We start from the raw sequence: 12,303 nt of genomic DNA, 5'->3' as shown, positions 1-12,303 counted from the left end.
ACTGTTCACGCGTTTTGGACCAGATTTCAAATCTTCCAAAAAAACATGAGATTTTTAATCTGCATCGAGTTCTGGATCCAGAAATGGAGGCTAATTCCCTAAAGTGCCCTCGCTTTTGACGTGTCAATTCGCTGAATACACTCCATCTTTTTCGACTGTGGAGAGAAAATTGGATTCAACTTCTCATTCAAGACGTGGAGCGGCGGGTCGTCGGAAGGGGATACCACATCCAACAATTGCTGGGAAAGAGACCATAGAACCCGTTTCAGCTTTTCCTTCCCCATGTAAGGCTCTTCATCGTCCTTTGATTTAATTTGGGGTTTTTCCTCATCCGAAATTAAGATCAGTATATTCTTCGACAATCGAAGAATAGCTTGGGGATTCTTCGACATCTGCCCGATTTTACGCCTCTACACGTGTTGCGGTAAATATTTCGGCACACAACAATTTTAAGAACAGGTTGCAGACAAATACAAACACCAAACAATGGAGTGGGCACGACTCACCTGTTGAAGTCAGTTTCTTCAAGCCAACTTCAACAATTACACCCTCTGCTTGTGAACTTTATGAAAAATCGCTATGTGCTCCCACTGTATGCTTCCCGCTTTTTTTCCCATTGAAACTATGATGGAGAATAAAAACTAGGGTTCCCCAAATGCTAAGGACTTTTTTGACATTTTAGCAAAAAGAATTAATTATTATTCTGAAGCAGTGGTCAGTGTTGGATACAGGAATGGGTCTTGGACAAATAAGGCGAACAACAACATAATTTTTCATTTCGGTGGGCCCATGCTGAATACACAAACCCAGATTTCATTTAATGGGTTATCTCAAGTTGAAAGGTGAACTAGTGTTGTGATTTGTGAACTTTCCAAAAGCACAAGTCGCAGGAGGCACCATTCCAACAACACCTGTTCAAAAAGTAACTCTTCCAACTCCAAAACCCAAAGACGACGTCGACGCGACTTCCCTCTCTGCGCCGGAATCAACCATGGCTCTCGTCGAGGAGCGATCGTCTTCCTCCGATGGCAAAGTCTGGGGGCTCTTCAAGCTCCCTTTCCGTAATTCGCATCATACGACGTCGTCCTCCTCTTCCGCCTCCGCAAATTTCGCTCATTATCAGCAGAATTACGGCCACGGAAACGGCAACGGCCACTTTCCGGTTGAAGGATCAGCTGCGCAGGCCACCTCGGTCTCTTCAGTTGCCAGATCGCTACTTCCCGGACGCCGTCGTCTCAAGCTCGATCCCTCTAAGAAGCTTTATTTCCCCTGTATGGACGACCTCTGCTCTCGCTAATTTGCTTGATTTTTGGATTTTTTTGTTTGTTTGGATAATTGGTAATTTTGTTTGATTGTTACGTTTTGCTTGCGCAATTGATTGATTGATGGTAATTCTTTTGGTATAAGTTTGTTTTTTCTTTACTAGTAATTTGGTTGAGCTTGATCTGCGATCATGTGGTTTGAATTTCTAGTTTAATTGATTTAGATGGTACTGAAAATTTGGTTTTAGGGAGGATTGGCGAAAAATATCATATTGCTTTACTTGGAACCCCTGTTATCCTTATCTTATGTTTGAAAACTTTAATTCGATACTCAGAGTTTCTGTGAAAATTGAAAAATCAGTTGTGTGAGATTTCTCCAATGGCAGAAGTTGTGAGTTTGACATTAATATTTCTGAGTGTCGTGCTACAATTTTTTTTGTGCTTTGAGGGGAGATTGATCTTCTGTGATAACTACGTATTGTTGGAACACTAGATACTGCTTGCTCTCTGACTTGATGAAGGCTTATTAGAACAGAAGTTTGGTTAGCTTCGTTTCTTGTTTTCCATACATCCATTGTGCTGTCAATGTTTTCACATCTTACTTGTTGGGGTTCATTTGAGAGGTGGCTTACTTGTTGGGTTTGGACATGCATGGAAGTGATTTTGTCTGAATATCGGTCTTTGTATAGCTTGTGTCTTTGGACAAGCAAGAGCTAATTGAATCGGTTGAACTCAAGGATGTCATATTTACATTGATTTACTACTATTAATTTTGATTTTCCTGCAGATGAACCAGGTAAGCAAGTCCGAAGTGCTATCAAAATAAAAAATACAAGCAAGTCTCATGTAGCTTTCAAGGTATGCCAAGTTGCATTTTCTTTTTGATTCTCTCTTAGCCGTTGTTTTTAAGCTCTGTACTGACTTTTTTTAAATTCATAGTTATATTTTTCTTTCTGATAAATGTATGATTGCTGTTACTTAGTTTCAAACTACTGCGCCAAAGAGCTGTTTCATGCGTCCACCTGGCTCCATTCTTGCTCCTGGCGAGAGTATCATAGCAACTGGTAACCAATTGTTGCAATCCCTGGATGAATTTTGTGTTCTTAATTATTTGCTTCCTGTTTAAAATTTTGCCTTTTATCCTTTTTGGTCATGTCAGTATTCAAGTTTGTTGAGCCTCCAGAAAACAATGAGAAGCCGATGGATCAAAAAAGCACAGTGAAGTTCAAAATCATGAGCCTAAAAGTGAAAGGGCCACCAACTGACTACATACCTGAACTGGCATGTCTCATTCTAATTTCATTCCTAATCAAAATATCTGTTCGTAAGTTCGTTATGTACGTTTCGAGTATTGTTATAGACTTTAGACTCTCATATGAAGCTTGTAACTTTATTACAATCTGGGTATACTATCACTAGAAGAATAAGCTATAATTGTTTTATGATATTAGCATAACTCACTCTACACTGGACCTTATCGCATATGCTAGTTATAGAGGTCATGCTATTTGTTGATTCTAGACTTATGAATCACTAAAGAAATAAACTCTGTGTTTGTTTCTATGCATTCTCATCTCTTCCATTTTTTCTTGAATCAGTTTGATGAGCAAAAGGATGAAGTGGCTGTGGAGCAGATACTTCGGGTTGTTTTTCTAGATGCAGAACGTCCTAGCCCTGTAAGTGGATATTTCACGGCTTCTTTATCCGTATGTATATCTTGTAGAAATGATCTCATCTGATCCATGTGCATGTGATCTTTGAAGGCGCTAGACAAATTAAAGCGCCAGTTGGCTGAAGCAGAGGCTGAGCTCGAGGCTCGCAAGAAGCCTTCAGAAGACACGGGGCCAAAGTTTATCGGAGAAGGACTTGTGATCGATGAATGGGTAAGCCACCCAACCTTCAAATTTCCTTCTCGAGCGGTTCTATACATTTCGTCATTACTATCAACATTTTGCAGAAAGAAAGAAGAGAGAGATACTTGGCTCGTCAACAAGTGGAAGGGGTAGACTCCATGTGACTGGAGTGTTTTTTTGTGAGTTTTCTGCACTATGGTTTGATGAATGTATTTAAGTGACGTTTAAAGAGTATGCTGAGTTGTGGACTTGTTGTTTTCTGTCAATATGAGTTGTCAGTTGTATCTGTGACATGTTGGTACTACTGATTATTGGCTTAACGCCATATGTACCTGTGGATATGTTACTACTTTTCTTCTTCAAATGAGAGAAACCATTTCCCTTAGCATGCTCTCCTTTCTCTCTCTAAACTCTAAACAGATGCATCACTTTTTCTTATGAAGACCGTTACTGATTGATGATACATATTCATTTTTATTTAGTTTTTCTCTTTTCCATGAAGAATACTACTAGTAAAAGATATGGATAATGTTTCATTATCATGAAAAAGGTTGGTCTCATTATTTTTTGAGATAATGTAAGAGTTGACATTGGCACAGCATGTGAATTGGATTCTTTCTTCTTCTGCTAAAGGAGTGAATATTAAGGTTTTCTTATTTATTAATGCCAACAAGAAAAATCTGAAGTTCCTTTAATTTGCGGTTTTGCCATTACAAATTCAATATATTACCAAAAAAAAGAGGTTTACAAATATTAATGACAAATTTAGTTATGATTCTAGAATAAGTAGCGTTGCCCACTTTTGGGTATATCTCAATATTATGGAAAATATTTGTACAGAACTTACTTATTTTGTCACACTTTAGATTACATTATTAATTTAATCATTGGAGTATTTAGTTCGGTTTGCAGATCAGCTCCCTAGTGCAAATTATCAGAATTTTCACTCAATTTTTCAATTTACTAATGAATCTCTGCTTTGAGACGCTGATTTAATTAGCTATAGAGTACTTTAAATCAAACATCATCCACATGCCACACACATAACAAAGTTTAGTCGTGTCGCATAAATATGCATATTACAAATTCTATTCGATTTCTCCTTAGCTTCTCTAATTTGATCTGGTATAAAATTATTTTCAGTTTTTGCCAATTAATCAAATACTTTTCGCAATACGAAATTCATCTCTCGATTTTAACATAACCAAAATATAATTCATGAATTACTTCAGACAGCACAGAACATTACATTACATCAACAACACATCTTCTAGTATAAAAGAACTCTAGGCACAAGAGTGATCTACAATATTGCCCTTTGAAATGTTACTATTTTGTTGTTGATAAATAGTAAGCAAACTAAATTGAAAGCCATCCGATCATCATACTTTATGATAGGTATCCCCTCTCCCATTCTTCAACTCAACACTTCCATGACCATTCCCATACTCAACATCAGTCATAAACCTAGACCAGAACCAATGCTGCTTCCACACAACCACCATCTCCTCGATCGGAATGTTCTTCGTCTCTGGCAGGAAGAAGTAGATGAAGATCGTCATCACCATCACGAAGAAGCCGAAGAACAAAAACAGCCCGAACTTGAGGTGACAGAGCATTATCAAGAAGACCTGTGCCACGGCGAAGGTGAACACCATGTTCACTGACACGTTCAGGCTCTGGGCGGCCGACCTTATCTCCAAGGGGAAGATCTCACTCGGCACAAGCCACCCCAGTGGGCCCCACGACCACGCGAACCCAGCCACATAGATGCATATGAAGAGCACCACCACGATGGCATACCACTTGGGCAGATTGCCGGGCTGCCCGTCCACCCCAAACTTGATGCCAATGAAGATCGCCACACACACCTGTCCAAACAACAAGAGGTACATCTGTTAGGATCGCCGACTGCACATTAATTTGATTTTGAATTACTCCAAAAAGACCTTATATATAATGTACCTGACAAATAAGCATCTGAATGCCACCCTGGATGAAAAGGAACCTCCTCCCCAACTTATCGACGTAATAAATGGAGACGATGGTGGCGATAACGTTGACACCACCGGTGATGACAGCAGACATCAAGGCGGCATCGCTGCCAAAGCCGATGGTCTTAAACAAAACAGGGGCGTAGAACATGATGACATTGATGCCGGTGAGCTGCTGGAAGAAGGGGATGGCGATGGCCATGGTCAAATGGGGGCGGTACTTCCTCTGCAGGATGTTCCGCCACGGGTGCTCCACCTTGCTCGAGGCCTCGCTGGCTGCAACCAAGTCGTTGAACTCCTCGTCCACGTTGTCTATGCCGCGGATCCTCTTGAGCTTATGCCGGGCCTCCTCGCTCTGCCCTCGCTCGATCATCGAGTTGGGAGTCTCGGGGAGGATAAGGGAGCCCACCGTGATGATGAGGGCCGGCACCATTGCGCCTCCCAAGCTCAGCCGCCAGCCCCAACCGCCCTTGATCTTGGCGAACCCGTAGTTGAGCACATTGGCTGCTAAGATGCCTATTGTGATTGAGAGTTGGAAGCCAATGTTGAGAGCTCCTCTGTATTTGTATGGCGCCATTTCAGATAGGTATAGTGGCACTGACTGCAATGCAATCAAAACAACAAACGCATTTTACATCAACTATTATAGTTCGTTAACAATCATATAGAGATTGTGTAATAAAAAGGTCTCCCATGATGATTCTTGCACTCCAAAGTTAATAAAAAAAATACTACTCCACCCATCTGACTTTATTTGTAACTTGTTGACCCGACTCGAGTTTTAAGAAATACAAATGAAAATATGTGGAAAAAGTTAATGGAATGCGTGATCTATAAGTTTTATAATAAAATATGAGTGAAATTGGATTGAATACAAAAAGTAATGTGACAAATATTGGTGGAAGAGTAAAAAGAAAACTTGTGATAATGATTAAAACTTAAAAGAATAGAAATTAATTGTATTAAAGGAAGATGAAGAGGTAGGTATTAAGTGGGGTAGTGGTGTAGGGGATTTTCATGTCATTGTAACAATTTTGTCAAATGGATAACGATACTAATGGTGTAGTGGAAATTAAATAAAGGAGGGGAGCTATTAAGTGAATGTCTCCGGCTTTGTTTGTATTCAACGCCGTAGTTGTAGGAGTGCCAACCAAAGAAAAATTGGGTATTTAATTTTGAAGAAATGCCATACCATAAAGATATTTTATCATATTAAAAAAGCAGACCTCCATAGTTTTTTTAAACCACTTGATCAACTACTACAAAGCGTTGACTCACAACTTGATATATTTTAGTTCCTTCCCGAAAAGAAACTTATGAAAATAACAGGGGATGGACTAACCAAGAAACAGAGACGAAACCAAAAATTTACTCATGAAGACCAAAATTCAAGAAAAAATATACTAGCATTTTTGGTATGATTCTTCGGAGGGTTCGTTGCTTTAACCCCAGCAGTTATAGGTCATCACAAGTCTTGATCGAACTCACCCAAATCAGGTCTCAGAGTGAGGGTTAAGTAGTGCACATCCAAATTCCACATTTCATAGATAGGGGTTAACACTTATATAAATTGTTTGTACATTTTCTAATTTTCCAATTTGAAAAGGCAACAATTCAAAACACAATTTCTTGGCAAAAATTAAAAAAAAAATTGCAATGGAAAGAATTGGGAAACCTGATTGGCGAATCCGATTCCGAAACCAAGGAAAATCCGGCCGACGATGAGCATCCAAACAGCCATAGCGAAGCCGTTGATCAAGGCGCCGAGGCAGAAGAGCACGCCTCCGCACAGCATCGACAGCTTCCGGCCCAGCTTCCTGGTGACGGTGGACGCCACCAGCGACGAGCACAGCGCCGCCAAGTAGAGCGACGACGTGAACATCGTCAGCGTCTGGCTGTCGAATTTGCAGTACTGGTTGGTCGAATCATCGGCCTTCTGCTTCTTATAAACCGACGGGAAGAACTTCTCCAGAAACGAATCCATCGACGTCACTCCGCCTGAGATTCCGATGTCGTAGCCGAATATGAGGCCGCCCATGGCCGCGATCACGCACGTGACAACCACGTACGGCGTCAGGTTGCCGGGGTATTGCTTTCCGGCGCCGGGGCCGGGGCCGAAACCGCCTCCCGCCATTTTTATTTTTTTATTTTTGGCTCGAGAGCTTGAAAGATGGAAATTTAGATAAGAGAGTGGGAACGATGGATAGAGAATGGAAGTGAAGGAGAGGATTTATAGATACAAAATTGTTTGACTTACTCTTTATAATGAGTAGATTTTAGCTGTCAATACTCCCATAATGACAATATTATGTAGTTTAAGCTAGCCTTCTTTTCACATTATAATATATATGAATCAATAATTAATTAATTACAAACCATGATTTCTTATCCAAAACCATGATTTATGGGCTGCATACATTTTTTGACATCATACAATATTCATAGGTCGATGTTCTCTATCTGTGTCCATATTTATACCTACAAAGAAACCTACTATGCCTGCTATATATGAATAACAACTATGTATGGATAATATGCCTTACTAAAAGCTATGAAATCTGCTATACTTATTTCGATGATTGTATGCACTAACGTCAGTTATTGGATATAGCATTAAATTTATCTAATACTCAATTGGAAAATATCTTTGTGAATAAATTTAATGATCTTAACTGCCGCTTTATCTTTATTAATAAGACTCACAGTTCATTTAATTCTCGAAAAATTGTACCGAAGCAATAATGCAACGTATTTTAAAAGTAATATACAAATGAACTGGACCTTTTAGTCAACACCGATAAAATTTGACCTCAAGTGGGAGGTATGTATGTATTTAATACATATTGCTGGAAAATAGTAGTATTACTTTTAATCCCAAAAGTTTTATATATATATACTAATTTATGAATTTCAATAACGGCTATGATAAACCGTGGGAACCAAATTCAAGTTTCAAAGTAGTTTGACGACTAAAGTCGATATCTTTGGATAGTTCATAAAATATAAATTAAAATCGAATACCTTTGGATAATTAGTCAACTTTGGAAACCAGCCATCTACTTTAATTTTGTGTTAATAATTAAATGGCCAAATAATCCCATCTAAAAGCATTACAATTTATAACTGAAGTTTTGTACTCCACTAAGATTCCACAACCATGCCTTGCTAATTTTTGAGAGTGATCTCAATGTGTGAATCAGAGTAAAGTTGTTGCAACAGGGATATTTTTGGAACTATCCACAAAAATGAAAGCAATAGTTTACCTAAGAAAATGAAAGCAATAGTTTACCTTAGAAATTATATAATCACATGTTGCATGGTGTAAAACCAAATGCGCCAAAGATAATCAAACCCATCTTGTGTGCAATGATAGAATAGCATTTTATTACTCCACTAGACTATTGATATGTCTTCGTTAAAAAAGAATTTAATACTACGGCTACGAATTACGATGAATCATGAATAGTTAGTTAAACTTTTTAGGATTAATAGAAATAAATAAAAAAACGTGACTCAGTCCTTGCTCAATTGAATTATTATAGTTCTGCATTATCTCAAGGCCAATCCGATTCATGCTAATAGAGTCATTTTTCTATTTTAGAAAGTTCCAAATTAATTGAGTTATTTCTATATTTGGCAAAAAGTAATTTCCATTTTACTTTATTATCTCTTCATTTCTCTTACTCCCTCCGTTCCACCTCAAGTGATCAACTTTCCATTTTGGGTTGTTTCATCTCAAGTGATTGATTCTCTTTTTTAGCTAAAAACAAAACTTCAATCATCTCTTGCTTTATTATCTCTTTCTTATTTTATTCTCTCTTTATCTCTCTTACTTTTTCCTCTCTCATACTTTACTCTCTCCACTTTAACTCAATACATATCATTTTCTTAATTCAAGTGCCGAAAAGAAATCCATCACATGAATGGGACGGAGGGAGTACTTTTTTCACCGTCCATTTAACATAATATTCTTAAACTCTGAAGTACTCGAGAAAGAAGCCAGCCATGACCATTGTGGTTATGACCTGAGAATAAACTCGAAGTGAATAAACCGATAAAAAGTATGATCAACATGGTCATGGTCATGTCCAATGAAGACATTTGTCCTTAAATAGGAGTTTATTGCTATGGATCATAGTGTCCCACATCAGCTAAGTAAGGAAATTGATGTGTGATGTATAGACCTCATGAAATCTCTAGTCTAATAAACTAGTATGTTGAGATTATGTATGGAAACTGGTGTCTTTTGATATACTAATTTTGAAATGTGTTTTCTTATTTGGTTCGTAACAAACATTAAAAAAAATCATTCGTCCATGAAAAATGTCTTATTTTACCACTTTGGGATGTTTATGATTTAAAGTGTCATTTACTATTTTTAATTTTAGGTAAATGACTCATAATTCAACTAAATCATTAAACTCACGTTCGATTACTATAATCTAAATTAGTGAAATGAATCACTTGTGTGACAAACGACTCATAATTTATTATGGATAAAGAAAGCAATACATGGATATGGGTGAGTGACTCAACAAGTACGTCTTTGTTCCGTTGGCGCCAATAATTATTAAAACGGTGGACAAAACTTGATTTCTAAATCCTTTCTACCCATTACACACAAATAAAATATCATCTAAGTGATAAATTTTACTCAAAAGAGGAAATCACAAAGGATAATTAAAGGGTGACAAAATAATGTGAACGTAGTTTTTGTCAATGGTGTATTAAATATCAATACGTCTTCGCCACATCGAAATGCAATTTGAAGATGACAAAGTCTTTCAACGTACGCCTATCTCATTTTTGTGGAAATTTTAGAAAATTTTAATATAGCATGACTTTGAGTAAATGGTGTTGCTATGGTAACATTAATTTTAAAAGTGATAATTAATGGATAATCTTGATCGGATGAACTTAAGAAATGTAACACGAACTCATTCAGTTCAACTTAATCTTGCTTCAGTAAGTACTTATTTCTAAAGAATAATACATTATGGAAAAAGAAATACTACGGCGACATACTATATTTCACCAAAGAAATTGATGACCCCCAAATCAACGTCTTAATCGTACTTTAACATCAAGTGGCGATAAAAATTACTCCATACATCTGTATTAAATTAATAAATACACGAATTATAATAGTACTCTATTGATCATAAATGAATATTTTATTCATTTTGAAAGTTCAAACAAGATGGCTCGACTGAAAAGACAACTGGAGTTATGACCCGACCCCGGCCCACATACGATTTGACCCGATGAAAGCGGCCCTAATGTTGAATGTGATATTTTACTTTGAGAAATATTAATATTCAATTGTGAATGGGTATTTAAAATAATTAAAAAAAATGGTTTCCAAATCGGTATTTTTTTAAGTATAGTTTTAATCTCTTCATTTTGACTCTAATTGTATGCATGAATACAGATACAGTTGATGCTTAATAATCAATTTAATAAATAATGAGAATATGAATTGCAGCCCATATTTATGGGAGGTTGCCTAGTTTTGAAGAGTCAAGCCTACATATATCATTTATCTTAAGTCAACTCCTCCATTAAACTATACTAATCAAATTGACAGCCGACCTTATTATTTCCCAATAAGTGAGCATTAATTAAATAAAAGAATCATATAGGAGCAATTGTTTTTTTGCAGAATAAAATATAGTACTATTACTTATATTGAAAATATAATTGATAAACTACCAAACAAATTTTATAATGTTATGCCAGTAATAGACCGGAAATTTGGACCGATATTCAAGCCATGTGAGTCCAACATTTTGAGAAACAATTTTTTTGTTAGAGAGAGTGACCATTTTCCAGCAAGGTGCCTCACAATTTAGGAAAGTAAGGTCCATTCCATCGATGAAAATTTCCCATAGAAATTTAGATATCAATAATTGTGTCTCGTGCTATATATTAGCTTCAAATAGAACAACGTAATAGGGTTTCGAATCATTATATTCACCACGAATTCATCTACTATACCTTTAAAGGTCGAGAGGAGACACACACACCAAAAAAATGAGTATCTAAAATTCTAAATTACAAGTAATCCTACTACTTAAGTGGCTAGTTTTGATTCAACTCATGTTAGGCATTTTACCGTATCACAACATAACCAAATCATATTTTTATGGTTGAGCTTTTCATTAACGCTCCACAACTTAGTTAGGAAGAAGCTATATACTAATATATTTTACAAGGTTTAATGAAAATGTTTGTGTCTTTTATTAGATAAAATGTGAAAGCTAAAGCATTAAAGAAAAAGAAAATTTGTTGGTATTCATATGATCAATGTTTCACACTTGAGACAGTCTATAGTTTCACAATCAATCAATTAAAGCGCGTGGAAAAATGGGGTGGGACTATGGGAGAAAATGACAAAAAAAAAATTAATGCAGTAGAAAACTGCATATCAATATTAGTCATCAAGTGTAGTAATAGATTATAAGTAAAGACTAGAACATATATAGTATATTAATTATTTTCTTTTATATTTACAATTAAGTTTAGATTTCTTATGGTTTTCTCTTCTCAATTTTACCGATTAACTCCTACTCCCTTCGTACCAAAAAAATATACTAGTTTTTCTATTTTCGGTCCGGCGTCCAAAATTAGGAAAGTTTTGAACAAACACACACCACTAATAATGTGGATCCACAATTCACTAACATTATTTCCACTATATTTTTCTCCATCTCTTAATTTTTCCTATTTTTTTTACTTTATCAATTCTATATTAAAGTCCATGTCATATACAACTTTGTTAGGGAACGGAGGGAGTATTTTTCAATTAATTTTCTACAATTGTTTTTATGTTTTCCTGATTTGGGGTCAAAACCATTGACTTGATGAAAAGCTCAAAAATACTGGAACCAAAATTTAGTGGTTAGAACCAATTATAAGTTGATTCCGACTGAGGCAGTGTTGTAATGGTTCGAAAATCAAAACCATTGATTCGGTTCTAGATGAACCAATTATTCTAATCTAACCATGCATCACTGTGACACTGCAAAAAAGAAATTAAGAAGTTAAGGATCTTGGAGAAATTTATGACAATTTAGATCCTTTAGTGTCATGTTTAAATAACTTAATTATCATTGTTTTTCAAATGTGGAGTAATAAGAGCATCCGCGGTGCTTGCTGGGACGGACGGCGTCCGTGCCGCTGGCGCGGCACCGG

General features: G+C 36.6%; 2 protein-coding genes across 2 annotated transcripts; one reads left to right on the top strand and one right to left on the bottom strand.

Annotated features, from left to right (window-relative positions):
• Window positions 1-767: 767 nt before the first annotated feature.
• LOC121807502 (vesicle-associated protein 4-2-like) lies at window positions 768-3,500 on the top strand. The gene is made up of 7 exons (XM_042207742.1): window positions 768-1,271; window positions 2,050-2,120; window positions 2,245-2,326; window positions 2,422-2,543; window positions 2,861-2,938; window positions 3,026-3,145; window positions 3,220-3,500. Exons 1-7 carry the CDS (start codon window positions 992-994, stop codon window positions 3,277-3,279), a joined length of 813 nt encoding a protein of 270 aa, XP_042063676.1. The 5' UTR covers window positions 768-991; the 3' UTR covers window positions 3,280-3,500.
• An 808-nt stretch (window positions 3,501-4,308) lies between these two features.
• LOC121807501 (sugar carrier protein C-like) lies at window positions 4,309-7,336 on the bottom strand. Its single transcript, XM_042207741.1, has 3 exons — window positions 6,785-7,336; window positions 5,081-5,710; window positions 4,309-4,986 (listed from the first exon to the last, which is right to left on the bottom strand). The coding sequence occupies exons 1-3, from the start codon at window positions 7,241-7,243 to the stop codon at window positions 4,498-4,500; spliced, it is 1,578 nt and encodes a 525-aa protein (XP_042063675.1). The 5' UTR covers window positions 7,244-7,336; the 3' UTR covers window positions 4,309-4,497.
• Window positions 7,337-12,303: the final 4,967 nt, after the last annotated feature.

This window comes from Salvia splendens, chromosome 6 (genome assembly GCF_004379255.2).
Source record: "Salvia splendens isolate huo1 chromosome 6, SspV2, whole genome shotgun sequence".
Classification (NCBI taxonomy): Eukaryota; Viridiplantae; Streptophyta; class Magnoliopsida; order Lamiales; family Lamiaceae; genus Salvia; species Salvia splendens.
Note: the sequence above shows the minus strand (reverse complement) of the source record. Positions and strands in the feature narration are given on the sequence as shown.

Bases quoted from the DNA above. Each gene is read 5' to 3' on its own strand.
- LOC121807502 (XM_042207742.1), top strand. From the start codon at position 992: ATGGCTCTCGTCGAGGAGCGATCGTCTTCCTCCGATGGCAAAGTCTGG. The intron at 2,327-2,421 runs GTAACCAATTGT...TGGTCATGTCAG, and splicing joins CGAGAGTATCATAGCAACTG to TATTCAAGTTTGTTGAGCCT. The intron at 2,544-2,860 runs GCATGTCTCATT...TTCTTGAATCAG, and splicing joins CTGACTACATACCTGAACTG to TTTGATGAGCAAAAGGATGA.
- LOC121807501 (XM_042207741.1), bottom strand. From the start codon at position 7,243: ATGGCGGGAGGCGGTTTCGGCCCCGGCCCCGGCGCCGGAAAGCAATAC. The intron at 5,711-6,784 runs GTTTCCCAATTC...ATTGCATTGCAG, and splicing joins GAATCGGATTCGCCAATCAG to TCAGTGCCACTATACCTATC. The intron at 4,987-5,080 runs GTACATTATATA...TTGTTTGGACAG, and splicing joins TTCAGATGCTTATTTGTCAG to GTGTGTGTGGCGATCTTCAT.